Here is a 20,112-nt window from a genome sequence, read left to right as displayed (position 1 = left end):
TCAAAGGATAGAGTATTTGTTTTTATTTTGCAATAAACAAATTTATTCATCTATATCGAAATGTAATAAAAATTAAAATGTATCAATCATTATCAAAGGTCATTGGAATGCCCAATCAGAGCAAACTATCCGCTGTCCTGCGCGTAGCACCAATAATTAATGTTTACTTAAAAAAATTCCTGACGCCGTGGTATTAATCGATTTTAATTTTGAAAAATTGTAAATGAAAGGTACAGTACACTTCTATTCGCAAAAAAATTTTCAACTTCCTATCTGCTTTATTTTCAGTCCTGTAACATTTTGAAAAAATGATTTTTTTTTACGAAAGCTGGATTGCAAAATTTATTTTGCAAAATCTATTGAACCGATCTTAATAAAATTTACAGTATTGTTTTACTGTATGATAAAGTTTTTAAGAGTGAAATATAAAGGTCCTAAGTGTAGTATAAATGGTTGAAAAACGTAAAATGCGAATACTTGTTTTTGTATGTTTTTTTCACAATTATTGCTATTTTGCAACAAGAGTGACTATTTTTTAAATTTTTAACCAATTCTATATTGTAGGAAATTTAATTACGCAACTTTTATGTCAGTACAACTTTTCTCGGAAATGAATACTTTTAAAGTTATAATCAAAAAACGAAGAAAAAAATCGAATTTTTCCTTCAATTTTTGACATTTTGATTATTTAAACAATGTTCCGGACCTTTTTGAGAGGGAGGATAACTCAAATATTATTATTTGATTTATTTTCAAGCAATTTCTGCAAAAAAATTTGAGTCACCTCTCAACGTCCAAATGTACTAATATTTTTACAGATGCGCCCTGGTCTATATATCGTGTAAATAGGTCGCAATCATTTCTGTACGCAGTTAGCGGAAGTTTTTGTCAGAAGTGCTATCGCAAGTTACTCTCTCGTGTACACAGACCTTAATGTGCCAAATTCTAAAAAGATTGCCTTTCAACGGAATACTCCACACAGCTTCAGAATGTGGTCCTCAAAATGCTTAAATAAACCATCTAATTCAAACATTTTGTTTTCGATTTAGTAGTATTTGAGATAATTTTAATCACTTAGAGAAATATTTTTAAGATAATTAATTTAATCATGCAGTAAACTTGTTTATGACTCTATTAAAAGGGGGAATATTGCCAGAGTAATATTGCCAATAAAGTTCGATAGGTTTTCTCTTGGGTTGAGTTTATTAGGCCACTTGCTAATTTGTTTGAGTGCGATTTGACTCATTTCTAAATTTCTTTTTATATTTCCGTTTGCTTAATAGCTATAGCATACGGTATTTAAGAGTTTCTGGTCTGCATCGTTTACTGAATATTCTTTCTTGTCAGTTTATTAGGTTACTTGATAGGTTTGTTTGGATGTGATTTTATTCGTTTTCGATAAAAACGCCAGACGCCAGTCAATAAATGCTTTAATAAATTAAACTTCTTACTCATTTACAATTATTGTGCAAGAAAAAATATCTATATTTATGTCATACTTTACATATGCGTTATAATCAATACTCGATCTAGAAATACATGATGACACGATAAATATAACTTTCATATTAAATGGAATTAATAGTTTAAAAGTTATTGTATTTGTTTATACGAAATTATGAAAGAAGAAAATTTATTCTATCAATATTATTAATAACAATGAAGAAAAATATTGCAAAATAATTTTGCAAAAACATGTTGATTTTTACAAAATGGTAGATTTATATAGGGTGTCCCAAATGCCAAATGTATCGGAATGGTCGAATATTTTTCGAAATAAACATCGGATCGAAAAACTGAAAAATACGTGTTAAATAAGTTTTAAAAATCTATCGAATGACGCTAAACACGACTCACCACTCCACCCCATTTTATTGCAAATCTGCAATAAAAAATGGGGGTTTTTATTTAAAATTTTTAAGTTACCCCCACCACACCTCCAGGGGGTAGGGTGGAGGGTCATGCTTGATGTTATTCGATAGGTTTTTAAAAAATATTAAACAAGTATTTTTGGTTTTTCATTTGAAAGTTTTACCATAACAGATGCTTAATGCCCAATGGGCAGGTTGTTGTACTCAATGGAGTTAATAATAAAAAAAAAATTGAAAGTGTATTTCTCGAGATATTAGACCGTTTCTATAATTTACCCAAGATATCACGATAAATTGTTTTCCGATTATAGCGACATCTATCCACAATTCGAAAAAGATCTCGAATAAAAAATCCTTACTTTTACGTATGGAATTCAAATCTGCAACAAAAACTGGGGGGTCTCCATTCATGATTTTATTACCCCCACCCCACCTCTAGAGGATGGAGTGGGGGGATCGTGTGTGGTGTCACTCGATAGATTTTTGAAAAGGATTGGTCTCGTATTTTTCAGTTTTGGGACACCCTGTATGATAACGCTGTGCGCCGTCGAGTACGAACGAGACGGTCCCCACTTCACACATAGCACCTGATTCGCGCTGATTCTAAAGGCACGTATCCATTATGTTGGTACTCCGCGCTCCGTGCAACTGCTCCAATCGATACGGCATGCGCTCCTCTACATAAAAACCGATACCGATTGGAGCACCGAAGCGGATCGCGCATTGTTGCACCGAGGGGGAGCGCCAACGTATCCACTATGTGGAGCAGTTGCAGTAGAACTTCTTCTTCTTTCTCATAATCCTTAGTGCTCTTCAGGGCGTCGGATGCAAGTAGAACTTTTAAAAGAAAATAATGTGGATAGTCGAGATATACGTGTTATTGTCAATCTGTACTGGAATCAAAAAGCAAAGGTTAAAATCGAAAATGTCGAAAACGGAAACCATAGAAATGAAAAGAGGTGTTAGACAGGGTTGTGTGTTGTCTCCATTGTTATTGAACCTGTACAGGGTTATTCACTATATTTTGACCTCCCTGTAAACTGCTTTATTTACAGAATTAGAAAAAAATGTAAAATAGAAAAGTTATTCGATTTTTAAATTATGATTTTTTGACATATATATCATACTAGTGACGTCACCCACCTGGGCGTGATGACGTAATCGACTATTCTTTAAATGATGATAGGGGTTGTGTGCTAGCTCATTTGAAAGGTTATTGAATTCTCTATTCAGTAATATAAACATTAAGATAATTATTCATACAGGGGTTCCCAAATTTTTTTTAATTAAATTAATTGACACAAAAAGAAGAATATAATAATATGTAATTGATTTAATTTAAAATATCTTCTACTGCTGTTAGAAAACAGAAATAAAACTTTATTGCACAAATAAACATTGTTTTTTGCTTAAATTCAATGTTCAAACTGCCAAGAGGCAGATGGCTGTCGGCTTGAACATTAAATTTAAGTGAAAAGTAATGTTTATTTGTTCAATAAATATTTATTTCTGTTTTCTGACAGTAGTACATTCTTTTTTTTTGTGTCAATTAATTTAATTATTTTTTTAATACTGAATAGCGAATTAAATAACCTTTCAAATGAGTTAGCACACGACCCCTATTCTCATTTAAAAAAATAGTCGATTACGTCATCACGCCCAGATGGATGATGTCACTAGTATGATATATACAGGGTGAGGCAGATAACTGGCCTATTACAAATATCTCGAGAACTAAAGGCAACAGAAACATGAAAATTGGAATACAGGGGTTTTGAAGGATGATCTATTAAATAAAAATATTTTCATCTCTTTGCAACTTCCGGTTATACCGGAAGTTGATTATAACTTCGTTTTTTTAAATGGGACACCCTGTATATTTTTACATTTTTAGATTCTCTTCGATGTCTTCTTTCTTAAAATATGAGGATTTGTAATGTTATACAGGGTATTTTAAAAGATAATTACGTTTTTTTATTAATTTCGTAGCAATCTCCACACCCTGTAGAATTGTAGTAGTTTGACAACTAAAACTCTACTTACGTTCAAATGATTTTTAATATAGTCTACTATTGTTAAGAATCATTAGTATAGCTAAATTTTTAATTTTAGTATACAGGGTTGGTCGAAACTCGGAATGAGTATTTTCTGAGTTTTCTTAAATGGAACACCCTGTATTTTAGTATTGTAATGAAATGATATTTTATGGTACTTTTTTATTTCTTAAGCATTCCCTATACCTAACTGCTTTAATTTGTGCTTAATTGTTAGTCGCACCAACAATCTTAATTACGTAGGTATTTTGATAGCTAAACCATTATTGGTAATTTTAAGGATCAGTCTGGATTAATATGTATTTATTTCTGAAAAATTATTTGTAATTGATTATTTTCACGGCCAACCTAATAAAATTTTACATATTTTTTGTTGCAATTAATGTTTAGCTTTAATCACCAATAACTCACAAATTAAAGCAGTTAGGTATAGGGAATACTTATAAAATAAAAAAGTACTATGAAATACCATTTCATTACAATACTAAAATACAGGGTGTTCTATTTAAGAAAACTCAGAAAATATTTATTCCGAGTTTCGACCAACCCTGTATACTAAAATTTCAAAATAAGCTATACTAATGATTCTTAACAATAATAGACTATATTAGAAATCACTTGAACGTAAGCAGAGTTTTTAATGTCAAACTATTACAATTCTACAGGGTGTGAATGTTGCTACGAAATTAATAAAAAAACGTAAATATCTTTTAAAATACCCTGTATAGTATTACAAAATCTCATATTTTAAGAAAGAAGATATTGAGGAGAATCCAAAAATGTAAAAATATACAGGGTGTCCCATTTAAAAAAACCAAGTTATAAGCAACTTCCGGTATAACCGGAAGTTGCAAAGAGATGAAAATATTTTCATTTAATAGATCATTCCTCAAAACCCCTTTATTCAGATTTTCATGATTCTGTTACCTTTAGTTCTCGAGATATTTCTAATAGGCCAGTTATCTGCCTCACCCTATATATCAAACTATCATAATTTACAAATCGAATAACTTTTGTATTTTACATTTTTTTCTAATTCTGTAAATAAAGCAGTTTACAGGGGGGTCAAAGTATAATGAATAACCCTGTACAGCGAAGCCATTTCTAAGGAAGCAATACCAGAGGAAGAACAGGGTATATCAATAAACGGAAAAATATTGAACTACATAAGATTCACAGACGACACCGCTATTTTTGCAGACAGTCTAGAAGTACTGCAACGATTAGTAAATAGATTACATCAAGTCAGTATAGAATATGGACTACAAATGAACGTTGAAAACGAAGTTCATGATTATTTCTAATGCTGGGGCCACAGTAACGTTTAATGCCGTTAACTAACGCATTATTTGCATTACAGAGATGGCAAATAATGCGTTAATTAACGGCATTAGACGTTACTATGGCCCCAGCATAAGCAACACACAGAAGAAAGGCTAGATATCGACGGAAAACAAGTAGAAAGAGTGAATAATTACAAATATCTGGGAACCTGGGTAAATGAAAACAATGACCAAGGTAGAGAAATCAGGACGGGCATAGAAATTCAAAGAAAAGCATTTATAAAAATAAAAAAATGTTTGTTAATAGACCTTCCTCTGGAAAGGAAATACACCTTCAAGGATTTTGAAAATACCATGGATCCAACGAGTTACGAATAGAGAAGTGTTACTAAGGCTACAAAAGGATTGCTAGGTGATCTCTCTCTCTCTTGTCGTTTCGCCATTACCGAGAATCGTGATTTCTTCCAATATTCCTAACAATGTTTCTCCATTGGTCTCTATCTTCAGCTGCTCTAAGAGCTTCGCAGAATGAGTTTCCAGCTGAATTCTTTATTTGGTCGGACCATCTAGTTGGTGATCGTCCTCTTGATCTTCTCCCCGGAACGTTTCCAGAAACAATTAATCTCTCCAAACTGTCGTCACCTCCGCGAAACACGTGACCAAAGAATTGCAGTATTCGTTGCAGACATATTGTGGACAGCCTTTTTTTAATCTTGAGTTGGTTTAGAATGGAAACGTTTGTCCTATGAGCTGTCCAAGGTATGCCTAGCATTCTTTTCCAGCACCACATCTCAAAGGCATCAATTTTTTTACGCTCGCATGCGCGAAGAGTCCAAGTCTCTGCTCCGTCTAGAAATATTGAGAATACAAGGGCATTCACCAGTCTCATCTTGATATTTTGAGGGATAGATCTGTCTTTCCAAACTTTAGTTAGGCGATTCATCGCATTTTTTGCCGTATCAATACGTCTCCAAACTTCTGCTTCACAGTTACCATAGTTACCATACTAGACCCGAGATAGACAATGTGTTTACTATCTGGTATTCCTGTAACATGTTAGTCAGTTGAATAGTGTCGAATCTGTCGACCACCATTATTTTTGTCTTAGCTTTATTGATTTTCAGACCAACTTTATTGCTTTCGTACTAAACTTTTCGCTGGAGATTAAACATTTCTTGCTCATTTACTGCTATAAGTGTAGTGTCATCAGCAAATCTTAAATTGGCGATTTTCCTACCAGCTACTGTTACTTCACCGGCCGATCCTTCTAACACGTCATGAGGATGCGAGGTGATAAAGAACATCAAAACAAGAAAGCTGGAATATTCGGGTCACATTACTAAAGGTGCGAAATATGAGATATTAAGGCTCATAATGCAGGGCAAAATTAAGGGAAAAGGTCCATAGGTAGAAGAAGAATTTCCTGGCTGAGAAACTTAGGAGAGTGGTATAGTTGCAGTTCAGTAGATCTTTTCAGAGCAGCCGACAATAAGGTACGGATAGCTGTGATGATAGCCAACCTCCGATAGGAGAAGGAACTACAAGAAGAGGAAGGAGCAGTTGCAGGAGGACGGAGTACCAACATAATGGATACGTGCCTTTACACTCCGTCCTCCGCTCTTATTATCATCCTCATCACCAACGATAGTGGCATAAGCAATGTTGCCGATTTGACCGCTTCCTTCAGTGGGCTATATCTAATCCACATCTAAACGTATTGTATAGTCGCCTCGGAAATCGGTTGGAAAGTTTAAACCAAATATAACAAAATTCAGTTTGGCAACATTGTGTGAGTACCAGGTTCAATAGAACGGTAATTTAGTCCAGACGAATTAATATATGTTTTTACCAACAAAATGAGCTATTTTAAACAAATAGCGTTTCAAAAATGATATATAGCAGAATAATTTTGAATTCGGTTACGTTAATGACATTGCTTTTTTGTCCTTAAAAGTAGAAAAAAGTCTAATTATTCGTACTTATTTTATCCTATAATAATTTTAACTGTACTAAAATGCAAGTCGACTTCTAATGACTAATTTTTATGATTATTGTGATGTTAAAATATCGGCAAGCTCTTGTCGTGAAAGCGGCCGTATTGAATTACTTTTTATACCGAGTATTGATATGATCAGTTTTGCGCATTCTGACAAAGTTCCGTGTCTACTATACCAACATAATATTAACACTTACCTTTATAGTCCGGTAACTTATTCTTTTTGAGAAACTTGCGCAGATCCCAGTTCCATCCTGTTCGGTGAGCAGGACAGTATTTTTCCACATGAGAAGTCAACTTCAACAAAGCTAACTTTCTCAAGACTTGTAGTTGAGAAGCACATAATTGGAATATGTTTGGCCCTTTGACTTCAAATTCGACGTCTTTTTCAGGTACCTCCAGTTCATGGTCAGGTCCTTCCAGCCATGGTACTCTGGGTGGTATTCTTAAACAAAGTTTTTTTTGCAAAAAACTATTATGCAATATAATTTTTAACATTGGTTACAACGGACAGAACCAGTTGTTTGTCTTACAAAATCTCTTAAGGCTGTATGACACTATGCATTTTCTTGTATCGTTTCTGATATCGTTTCTGATATGTCAAAAAAATGCATAGTGTCATACACATATACAAGAAACGATATCAGAAACGATACAAGAAATTGTGTCAGACACAGATTCTTGTACAAGAACTGCGCCAATTTCTGCGCAAAGAGCAAAAACGTAAAACCTGCTGGTAAAACATCTAAATGTCATAATGGCGGCTGAAAATGAGATCATGTCTTGATGAATTTATTTGTGTTTTTGTAGGTATTATTTATAAATCTTTTATTGATACTTAATATACCGTTTGGTATGGACTACTGTTCTACTAATAACCATATTATATTTAGCTCCTAGTAAAGTTCAAACTATAACTTTGGGTTTCATGTTGCATAATTTTTTAATACCTAGAGGAAAATACAATAGTTCCTAATTTGGATCAAACTGAAGATAATTATAATGCAAATCTTTTAGCACAAATATCAAAACAAAAACACAAAAATAATCAACCTCAAACAGTCAACGTAAAAATTCTGGTTAACATTAAAATGTTAAATTTATAAGTTTTTAAAAGTTTATAAATTTTATAAAATCCTTAAAATCAGCTGTAGATGCAGTACTACCATACCAATGTAACGTGACACAGGGTGACAAACAAAATTTCGACCAATCACGTGCCGAATTTCATACAATTTTCGATACAAGAACTTGCAAGTGTCATACAGGGCACAAATGTACGTACAAGAAAATGTATATAACTTTCTAGTATCAGAAACGATATTAGAAATGATACAAGAAAATGCATAGTGTCATACAGCCTTTAGGCAAAATTTGTAAAAATGAATATAAGATATGTCGATGACACTGTCACATTCACTTCAACGCTACAAAGTCTGACAAACCTATTAGAACGGCTAATCGAAAAGTGTACTGTACATGGTATTAAAATGAACTTATAGATAACAAAATTCATGGTCATGGTCATTACAAAGCATTCAAAAGACAAAGAGACACTCCATTTTAATAATATCCAGATAGAAAGGGTAGAAAAATACAAATATCTAGGAACATTGGTTAGTCAAAATGTAGAACAAACACAAATGATTAAAAGCCGTATAGAAAGAGCAAGGAAAAATTTGTGAAAATGAAATATCTATTATGTAGTAGAGACCTAAGAATTAAGGATAAGGTTGTTGCGCTACTGCGTTTTTACAACTTTGCTCTACGGATCTGAGGCCTGGACATTGAAGCAATTAGAGATTAAGAAATTGGAAGCTTTTGAGCGTTGGTATTATCGAAGAATAACGAATATAATGAGTAGACAAAATTAGCAATATTGAAGCCTTGATAGGGTTAATAAGAGGGAAGAAATTATACAGACAATAATTAAGAGGCGGAAGCTTGAATATTTCGGACATATAGTAAGAGGTCATCATTATAGTCTGCTGCGTTTGATTAAAGAGGGCAAAATAAAAGGTCAAAGAGATGTAGAAGAAGACGAACCTCCTGGTTACGAAATCTAAGGAAATGGTCTAGTCTGAGCTCTAAGCAACTATTTAGAGCTGCTGTGTAAATGAGAATTGCCATGTTGGTATCCAACTTTATATAGAATGTGGAACCTTAAGAAAAAGAATATACTTACCGATTGATTTTAATGCTAGATATAGACCAGGTATCTGTCTTGTCCAGAGACAAAGTCCTGGGACGCCTCGATGTCTTAGGCGTAGCTTCCGAATCGGAATTATGCCTGGATGGTTCTTTTACTGAATCTTTTAGTGGTTTCAGTGAGGTGCGTGTATCCACCAAGGTCCTTTGAGATACCAGGAATCCTGTTTGATGGTTCTGGCGTTGTTTGATGCTTGCTCTCTTTGCAGGAGATTCTTTTGTGCCTGCTCTTGGTTGTCTTGGAACTACTACATCTCTATTTGAAGCCTCTTTATTTGTTACGGGCGGTTGCTTTGGAACGTTATCACTAGAATATTCTGAAATAGAAAAATATTTACATATTCGTGTAAATCATTCAAAACTCTCAGACTTAAATAATAAAAAAGAATAAGGTGCTGAAACTGGTTTCTTGTGGCATGTCTAGATTTGGCCTCACGGACCAGAAGCACTGGATACATTTTTGAGTAACATCAGTAAAGAAGAATCCATCAAATTTACCATGAATGAACAAAATCACACTATAAGAACAAAATGCCTACTTAGCTAGGTAATATAATTAACTATAATAGTGGTGCTGATTTTGGCTGCTTTTGTGTTTTGTGTACTACCGCAAATAATGATATGTACCACAGTAGTACATGTACCACAGATTGAGAACTGCTGCCGTAGAGCAACAGGAAGTTAAATTCTGACAAAGGTGCACAGACTGGGAGACATTCTAGAACCTGCAGGATTAAGGAGGTAGTTAGGATTATTCGAAAGAGCTAAGACGCTTAAGTGAAACTGGACAGGACACTTAGCTAGAACACAAGATGGACGGTGGACCAGACGAATCATGGAATGAAGGCCCAGAAACTACAAAAGAAGACGAGGGCGACCGCCAACTAGATGTACCGACGATATAAAAAGAGTGGCGAAAAACTGGCTACAAACGGCCCAGTGTTGAGAACACTGGAAAGAACTGAGGGAGGCCAATGTTCAGCAGTGGACGCGATTGGCTGATTGATTGATGATGATTATGATGAAGATTACTCCAGAATCAAAGTACTCTGACAGCTTTGTTCGCAACCGTCAAAAGAGAAAGTTAGCTAAATACAATAATTGAGAATTTATATATGGGCTAAGTAGGTATGAAGCATGTAGACCAAGAGGAAGACCAAACATAAGATGGGAACACCAACTACTAGAGAATATATCAAATATGAAAATTTCAGGGGCGGAGATATTGTAGAGAACAATATTTGTAGATAAAGGAAAATATATAAAAAAAATAGCCTAAAGGATATTATATGAGGACTATTCTTCGCCGTTAAACAGATTAAAAGCGATTCATGTAACCGAATTAACTATCTTCCATTAAAGTCGTTCCAGGAACGCAGCTCAAAATAGTGATAATATCATATTAAAGTCATCTAATTCAGTCAATTAGTCATCTAGTCAGATAAAATTATTTTTACCTATCTACCGAATATATCTATTCAACAGAAGAATTTTGAGAACGATTTCCGAAGTGGAAATCTAAAAGTCAAAATAAACTTATTTTAAAGTAAAATTGTAGCTTAATTCCACTAAAGTTAGTTAACTGTATTATGATTCCACAAGAAAATAGCTTCATATACCTATCATAGGCAAAGTTGATTTTTAAAGCTTCGTGAATGATCTACTTACGTGGAGCTGGTTGGTAACTAGTTCTAGACCATCGCTTGGTACCAATTTGATAGGTCCAGTTCTCTGACAAGGCGCAGCCCTCATCTTCTTCGGAATCATCATCTGTGTTTACCAGTTTCTGTTGGTGTAGATGAGCGCAACTGTTTAAGATTTGTAATCTTCTAAAAAGGGAAAGTAGAACATCTTCCTCCAATAGAGGATGGTCCTGAGAAACAGTAGATATGTCAATCGGAAACTGATTGTCTGAAAAACAAGAATATAATTAAGAAAAATGTAAAATCAACCCGAAGGTAATACAAAAATTTGTTTTTAGAATATTTATTTGGTCATATCTCTAAGAGAGATCAAGTTATTATTATTCTGCATGCATATGATACCCTAGTATTTGCAGACTACCTAGAAGACCCACAAGTTCTAATAAAGACAAATTACGTATTACAGTCAACAAAAAAATGAGACCAATATAAACGTAAAGAAGACAAAAAATGGTAATTGGCAAGAAAAAGGTAACAGACGCCACAACCAAACGGATACTGCTTGCTAACAAAGCATACTACTCTACACGTGTTTGGATCCAAAGACATCCATAGGGAAGTAGACGACCAATAGCAACATATGGCGTAGAAACGTGGATCATGAGAGAAAAGACTACTACTACTATCGGTTTACAGCGTTCTCCGACGCCTTCCGACTCCTAACCGCCATTCTTCTCTGTTTAACCATAGACCTGGAGGGATTTCTCTTTCCTCTAGTTCTTTTTCAATTCCCTCCCTCCAGCTTCTTCTCGGCCTTCCTCTTTTTCTTCTCCCTTGTGGTGTCCATGCCAAAATCTGTTTAGGGATCCTGTCATCTGGCATTCTCTGTACATGGCCGTACCATACCAATTGTTTTGTTTTTATGTCATCAAGTATTGTATGTGTTACTCCCATCATTTCTCGTATTCTCTCGTTCGGTATCCGATCTCTTCTTGATTTGCCTGCTGCTCTTCTCCAGAAGTCCATTTCTGTTACTAGTAACATTTTCTGCGCTCTTTGTTTCAGTGGCCAAACTTCACTGCCATATGTGATTATACTTTTAAGTATGCTATTGTATATGAGCTGTTTGTTCGCTTTAGATATTGTCTGGTCCCACAGAATGCCGTTCATCATGGATATGGCTTTTCTACCCTGCATGTTTCTGTCTTTTATAGCAGCATCGAGTGTTCCATCTTGAGTTATCTTCATGCCCAGGTACTTGTATTCATCGCAGTGTTTAATTTCTACCCCATCGTCTAATGTAATGGACTGTTTTGTTCCTCCAATACACATGGCTTCAGTTTTCTTAATGTTGACTTCGAGACCCCATTTGTTATATTCTTCTATTAGCTTCCGCGTCATGTAACTTAAGTCGTCATGATCTTGAGCAATCAGAATTTGGTCATCAGCGAAACATAGAGTGTATAGTGTTGTGTCGTCATTGAGAGGGATTCCCATGCCATTACATTTTCTTTTCCACAGCTTGAGTGCTTGTTCCAGATAAATTTTAAAAAGGGTAGGCGAAATACAACAACCCTGTTTCAATCCTTTCGTGATCTTAAATCCCTCAGACATCCTTGATCCAGTTTTAATTTTTGCAGTAGTTCCATTATACAGACTTTGGACTGCTTTGATAAGACCATGTTTAATGTTGGTTTGATAAAGGGTTGACCATAGTTTGCTGAGGGGCACACTGTCATATGCTTTTTGTAAGTCTACGTATACCAGGTGAACTTCTTTATTGACGGCTGTTTTTTTCTCAATAACTTGCGTAATAGAGTACAGGTGGTCTACTGTGGACCGCCCAGCTCTAAAGCCAGCTTGCTCCTCTGATTCGTAATCTCTATAGTCATTTTCTATTTTATTCTTAATAAGTTTCCCATACATCCTACTTATTGTGCTGTTTACCGCAATTCCTCTGTAATTTTCACATTGATCCTTGCTGCCCTTTTTGTGGATTGTTGACATGATAGATAATTTCCATTCTTTTGGTAATTCGGCACCATTTAAGCAATCTTGGAAAAGTTTTCTTAGCTGTTCTTGGAGTTTGTCTGTGCCGGCTTTTACTAATTCTGCAGGGATGTCACCAGGACCAGGGGATTTTCCATTTTTCAGGGATTTGGTTATTTCTTCCATCTCTGATTTACTTATTTGTAATGGTGATGAATTTATATGTATACCTATCATGTTGTCTTCTATGTTAACAAATTCTGGTCTTTGTTCTGTTAGTAATTTTTTGAAATATTCTTCCCATTTTTCCGTTGTTATTGGTGATATAACGTCTTTTTTCTTATTAGTTCTCATATTTTTAATTAATCTCCAACTCTCTGTGCTTCTTCTACCTCCTATGTAAGTATTGATTTTTTGGCAGTTCTTTTCCCACGATTCGTTCTTTTTTTGAGTTATCTTCTTTCTTACTTTGGCTTGGGCTTCTTTGTAAATTATTTTATCGTTGTCTGTTTTTGTTGATAGGAACGTTTGGTATTTCCGACGTTTATCTGTAATTTCCTTTTCTACTTCTTCATCCCACCAGTACGGTTTTATTCCTTTATGGTTTTCGTCACATTTCCCCAGTGCTTCTTCTGCTGCCAAATGAATGGACTTTTTGATGTGTTCGTAGTGTTCTTCGGTATTTTCAAAATTACCACTTTCTAATTTTTCATCTAAACGTTTTTTATACAATAGCTTTACACTCTCATGGTTTAGACTGCATAGATTGTACCGTACTTGTTTTATTAACTGATTTGATTCGATGTGCTCTTTTTCTTTTTCATATCTGTTTGGGAGTACTGCTTTAACTTTTAGCAGATGATGATCGGTGCCACATGATGGCCCTCTGGCTACTCGCACATCTTGTATTTTAATTGTAGTTCTCTGTCTTACAACGCTATAATCTATTATAGATTTCAGATTTCTGGTCTGTTGTATCCAGGTGTACTTATGTATATCACGGTGTGGATAAAATCCATTTAATATTTTTAAGTTATTTTAAGAGAGAAAAGACAATAAACATTATTAATACTTTTCGAAAGAAATATATTAAGGAGGATATTGGACCCATTTTCGACAATGGTATATGGAGAATAGGTTCAAACACGAGTTATACTAATTACAAAGAACCCTCTATATAGCAAATTATGCAAAACTATAGTCAGGTTACCTTTAAGAATGGATACTGACAGAACATCTAGTAGTACTCTTAGCGGAACTATAGCGGGACGTAGGCCAGGAAGAAGACCAAGGAAGAGGTGGATAGACGAAGTGAGAACCGATGCTAAAGAGATATTGGGGGTAGATAATTAGAGGAGAGCAGCCACGGACAGAGGATACTTGGAGGCGAATGTTGGGGGAGACCAGGGTCGACTTGGGCTGTAGCGCTATAGGAGAGATAGGGGCCAACAACCAGGTGATAAGAAAACGTATCAGAAAAGGTATCCACCTTCAATTGAGTAAGGGCCTTCTTCAAGAGCCACAAGTTCTCCCTTGGTACAAAAGTAAGATGTTGCGATGCTACGTCTTATCTGTCCTTTTATATGAAGTTAAATCATGGACTTTGAACGAAGATAATGTGCAGAAGCTGCACGTTTAAGCTGATTGACTCACACATGAAGAGGTCCTAAGAAAAATTCTGACCAACTGGAAAGCAAATGTGCAGAAAATAAATAGATGGAAATATCTAGGGGAGCCATATGTTCAACAATGGACAAATCAGGGCTGATTAATAATGATGACCTACATATACAGAGAGGATCTAAATTATGGAATAAATTCATTTTCTCTAAAATGGACGACTTTGGAGAAAAATCCTGAAACAGGTCGATTTTTATTTTTAAATTACAGTTGCTTGGCATATATTTCATACTAGTGACGTCATTCATCTGAGCGGGATGACGTAATCAATGATTTTTTTTAAATGGGAATAGGGATCGTGTGGCACCTCATTTGAAAGAGTGTTCAATTCCCTATTCAGTAATATATCTAAACGATAATATCATTATTAATACAGGGTGACCAAAAAAATAATTTTTGAATTAAATTAATTGACGCAAAAAGAAGAATGTGTGTAATTTATTTAACTCAAAATACATTGTACGGTTGTCAGTAAATAGAAAAAAAATGATTATTTCACAAATAAACATTTATTTTCGCTAAAATAAATCACAAACAGCCTCCCACCTACCTCTTGGCAGTTTGAACATTTAATTTAAGCGAAAAACAATGTTTATTTGCCAAATAAATAATTTTTTTTCTATTTTCTGACGGCGATAGAATGTATTTTGAGTTAAATAAATTGCATACATTCTTCTTTTTTCGTCAGTTAATTTGATTCAAAAATTATTATTTTGGCCACTCTGTATAAATAATGATATTAATGTTTATATTACTGTATAGAGAATTGAACCCCCTTTCAAATGAGGTGTCACACGACCCCTATTCCTATTTAAAAAAACCATCGATTACGTCACCACGCTCAGGTAGATGACGTCACTAGTATGAAATACATGCCAAAAAATTGTAATTTGAAAATAAAAATCGACCAATTTCGGGATTTTTCACTAAAGTCGTCCATTTTAGAGAAAATGAATTTATTCCATAATTTAGATCCTCTCTGTAATACATTTATAATCTAGTATTAGGTAATATTATACTCACCCTCGTAGAACTGGGCATATTGCGGAAATCCTGTTGCACGTAACCACTTACAGGCCTCTGCTGCCTCAATTTCTGCAGAAGAAACATTTCTGTAGTATCCAATATTTTCAACGTCACTGGTGTATTTTCAATTTACAAAAAAATCACCCACTTTTTTCATTTTTTGACATACTTTATTTTTCCACAACTTAATTTTTAACTTTAATTATACAGATTTTTGTCATTTTCTACGATTTTTAAGGGGGGTTTAGGGGGAAACCGAAAGTAGGAGTGGAAAACTTTTTTTGCATCTTTTTAGGGTCCCAAAATTGATATTCTCAACAACATTTAGCTTTTTCGTATGATTTTTAGAGCTCAAATCTCTCATGATTGGACTAATAACCCTCTGGTAAATGTCTTATATTTTTGCAAAATTTTGGAATGTGTTTAATTCGTAGAACAAATGTAACACTTGTTTTTAATAGAGATTTCAGTTGTCTACAAATAGTTTCTCATGATTTTTGATGTAAAATAATTAGGGAAGCAGGAATTCAACAATTTAGAATTTCCCATTGAGTTTCCTATGGTCCGTTTGACGTTTCACCACCCGGTATGTTTCGTGCAGTCGATTTTTTGGACTAAATTACTTATTAACATATTAAGATCAAACAAACTGAAAATACGGGCATTATCATAACGAAAACTTTGTTTATTTACGTATTTTAATTCATAATATGGAAAATTTGCTATTATGAAAACTTGTTAGAATTAAACTTATGTTTTAATGTGCAATTATATCATTCTAATTTAAATGTTGTGAACTATAAAGTTACTTTACTCTTGATCGAAATTCATATTTTTTATATACTTCGTATAAAATTAATAAACTTTGATATAATATGATGGTTGCATCATAAATCTTAGACTATGAGGAGCTTTTTATGAAGAATAACTTTTTTTCGTCAAATTAAAAATAAAAGAGTTATAAATGAAAATGTTGTTGGTAATCTCTTTCTCATAGGTACTTTTCAGTGCGTCACAGTTTTTCGATTTCTCTCTAACGCATTAAGTTGGAAGTGACAGAAAAAAACGTACTTCCGTGATTACAGTCATTTCTAACGTTTATTCTAGCTGTTGATAGATGGCGCTATAATCGAACAAAAAATGATTTACGAATTATATTTACTACTATAAATAATCTGTACAATTTATAAGACTATACAAATCAAAGAAAATACCATTTTATAAATGCAATGAACACAATTGATTTGTTTTTATACCGAATGGAAATAAAAGAGTTATACTGCAATATCCTTTTCATATTTGGCTGATTGCGATTCTGACAACTGTCACTATCAGATTTAACTAAAATGTCATGCTATGAATGTGTATTATCACGGACTTACTTACCATTTTTCTCTCACTTGTGACGCACTGAAAAATGCATGTGAAAAGGACCATATTCATAATTTGAGAAAAATTTTCAAATATTTTTTCCATTAGAAGCATGTAATTGCACATATCAGACCATAATTTTTTATTCCAAACAAAATTTCATATAGTCGGTTCGCTAACTTCAGACACAACTGGCTAGTGATTTTAGTCAGTAATTTTGCCAATTTGGCAAAAAAAAACTAAATAGTTTATAATTACTAAACAATTAGTAATTTTGCCAATTTTGGCAAAATTGGCAAAAAACAAAAAAATTACCAAATAAAATCACTAGCCAGTTGTGTCTGAGTTTAGCGAACCGACTATAATAACAATTTTTATTTCATAACAAATGGAACAGTCCATTTATCATTAGGTACTCCCATTAAAGGGGAGGCCGTATACTCGTATAAACCTTTTTAAAGTTGTTAATAAATTCTTGCTTTCAAAATACACTCAAATTGTATTTTTGAACATCTTATTTATTTTATATAATAATTAAATTCACTATAAAATGTCATTGATATTTTTATTAATACTTAATTTAAATTTAGTTTGACGTTAACGAAGTGTCAAACTCAAATGTAAATAACCTATGCTTTGCTTAACAAATTCAGATTAAAAAAAACTAGCATACTTACTGCAACGATTTCAGCTGACGTTTAGTGTTTCGGCAGAAAATAAAAGGATTGTGACGTCACATTTTAGTCTTTGAAGTCGATTATCTCGAAGACGGTTTGAGATATCGAAATGTCGTTTTCAGATTTGGATTCAGAAGACAAAACTACATAAGAATCCATCGATAAATCTGCTCTAAGTGTTGCAGGAGCGGCAACGCACTAACGCACAGAATTTGCGAATTTATAAACGAAAAGTTTTCGTTAAAAACGGTTAATTTTCTCTTTTTTCTGCTTACTCTCCAATTTGTTTCAAAGTATGAAACTTATAAGTTATTTAGCACTTTTTTAACAGCCGCGTTATAACGACCGAAACCATCTTCAACTATGAACATCAAGGTCTGGCCGTCGCTGATGATCTTACTATTCTAACAAGAACAAGAAACGAATTAAGAGATGTTATATGAAGATTGGAAAAGGAGGCACAATATTTTGAACTATAAATAAACCAGGAAAAGTCAAAGGACATAATACTCGGAAATACAGAGCAAACAGAAGAATAGTTTACTTTCATACCTAATGAATCAAGGGAATACAATTTCGAGAGAGTTGTTCAAAATGGCTTTCAACAATAGAAAAACAGACACTTCTACATACGCACTTCACCTTCTAGATTAGGTATAATAATCATTCTTTTAATGAACAGTTTCAAATTCTGCATATTCAAAATAAAGGCCTTAAGCTGTCTTTATTAGAATCTAGAGAAATTAATAAATTGAAAAATACAAATATAATTCTGAATGACCAACTCAAGACAAACAGCTCCCCACTCCTCAACCTCTTCAGTTAAAGACTTTAAATAAGCAAACCATTGTAAACTAAATCACTTGAGAAAGGCACTCTGCCGAAACAGCTGTAGTCACTTAGTTGTAATAAATTTTGTGGAAGTATAGAAAACAAATGTTTTCAGTGTTTTATTGTTAGAGTATTTCAAAAGCTTTTAAATGAGGGGTCACATGATGTACTTTCCCATTAAAAAAACAAAGTTATGCCTGTCACCTGAAGAGGGATCGCGTCAAGTTCGAAACATTAATGCTATAATATACTACGATTATTTAAAAAATCGACCTGTCCGAGCATTTTGCTTATGTGCTAAAAATAAAGAAGTTAATAGGGAGGCGTAACACTTATTCCAGCGCACTGTATATCGGGTATCTTGACTTGGGGTACTAACAGAACCAACCTGCGATTTTGTGTATTCGCATCTGGCGCCATAGTTGTTCGGCCTTGCGGACAGGCCAGTTATTATTTACTTTAACACTTAAACTACGGAAAAACTTGTATTCCTTAACACGAATGGATATATTAGTAGTTAAAGCATCTACTCGCCAGCCAGTTGTATATAGATTTTAAACAAGCGTGTTATAGGATAAGTATGATTAAATTGTAAGAAGCACTGAGCTCCTTGGGCGTACCCGCAAAACTTATTAGATTAATAAGAATGGCTCTGAGTAGCACACGATATTATGTAGTATGGAGAGGATTCTAATCAGATGAATTTTAAGTGAACCGAGGTCTTAAACAAGGAGATTCGTTATTCACGGTGCTTTTTAATTTGGTATTGGAAACAATAATTACAACTAGCAGAGTTATAAAATAAAACAACCGTAACCGTCTTCAACAATGAACATCTATGTCTGGCCTTCGCTGATGATCTTACTATTCTAATAACAAGAAAAGAATTAAGGGATGTTATAAGAAGATTGGAAAGGGAGGCAAATTATTTGACATAGAAATAAACCAGACAAAGTCAAAGCACATGATACTCGGAAATATAGAGCAAAAACAAGAACGACAGTTTACTGTCATATTATGTATCTAATGAATCAAGGGGATATAATTTCGAGAGTGTGGTCCATTTTACGTACCTGGGGGTTGTTATAGAAGAGAAAGGTCAGGAAGAATGAGAACTGAATGCCAGATTGGCAAAAGGAACTAAAAAGATTGGAAGCCCAAGAACACTGATGAAATCCAAATATATATCGACAAAAACAAAGTTAAGGATATACAGGGTGTCCCGAGAAGATTGGTCATAAATTATACCACAGATTCTGGGGTCAAAAATATATTGATTGAAACTAACTTATCTTAGTACAAATGTGCACATAAAAAAAGTTATAGCCCTTTGAAGTTACAAAATGAAAATCAATTTTTTTCATTATTTCGAAAACTATTAGAGTTTTTTGTTGAAAATAGACGTGTGGCATTCTTATGGCAGGAACATCTTAATAAAAAATTATAGTGAAATTTGTGCACCCCATAAAAATTTTATGGGGGT

At 33.9% G+C, this 20,112-nt stretch overlaps 1 protein-coding gene across 1 annotated transcript in view; it reads right to left on the bottom strand.

The window, feature by feature from the left end:
* Positions 1-20,112, bottom strand: part of LOC114325425 (rho GTPase-activating protein 7) — a 198,042-nt gene that overhangs the window by 23,335 nt on the left and 154,595 nt on the right. Inside the window, exons 6-9 of the mRNA XM_050641267.1 lie at positions 15,748-15,819; positions 11,081-11,323; positions 9,390-9,729; positions 7,402-7,649 (exon numbers count right to left, since the gene is read on the bottom strand). Coding sequence (XP_050497224.1) covers positions 7,402-7,649; positions 9,390-9,729; positions 11,081-11,323; positions 15,748-15,819 — 903 coding nt within the window. The remainder of the gene's footprint in view (positions 1-7,401; positions 7,650-9,389; positions 9,730-11,080; positions 11,324-15,747; positions 15,820-20,112) is intronic.

The sequence above is a fragment of the Diabrotica virgifera genome, chromosome 10, assembly GCF_917563875.1.
Source record: "Diabrotica virgifera virgifera chromosome 10, PGI_DIABVI_V3a".
NCBI lineage: Eukaryota > Metazoa > Arthropoda > Insecta > Coleoptera > Chrysomelidae > Diabrotica > Diabrotica virgifera.
This window is presented reverse-complemented; position numbering and strand designations above follow the sequence as displayed.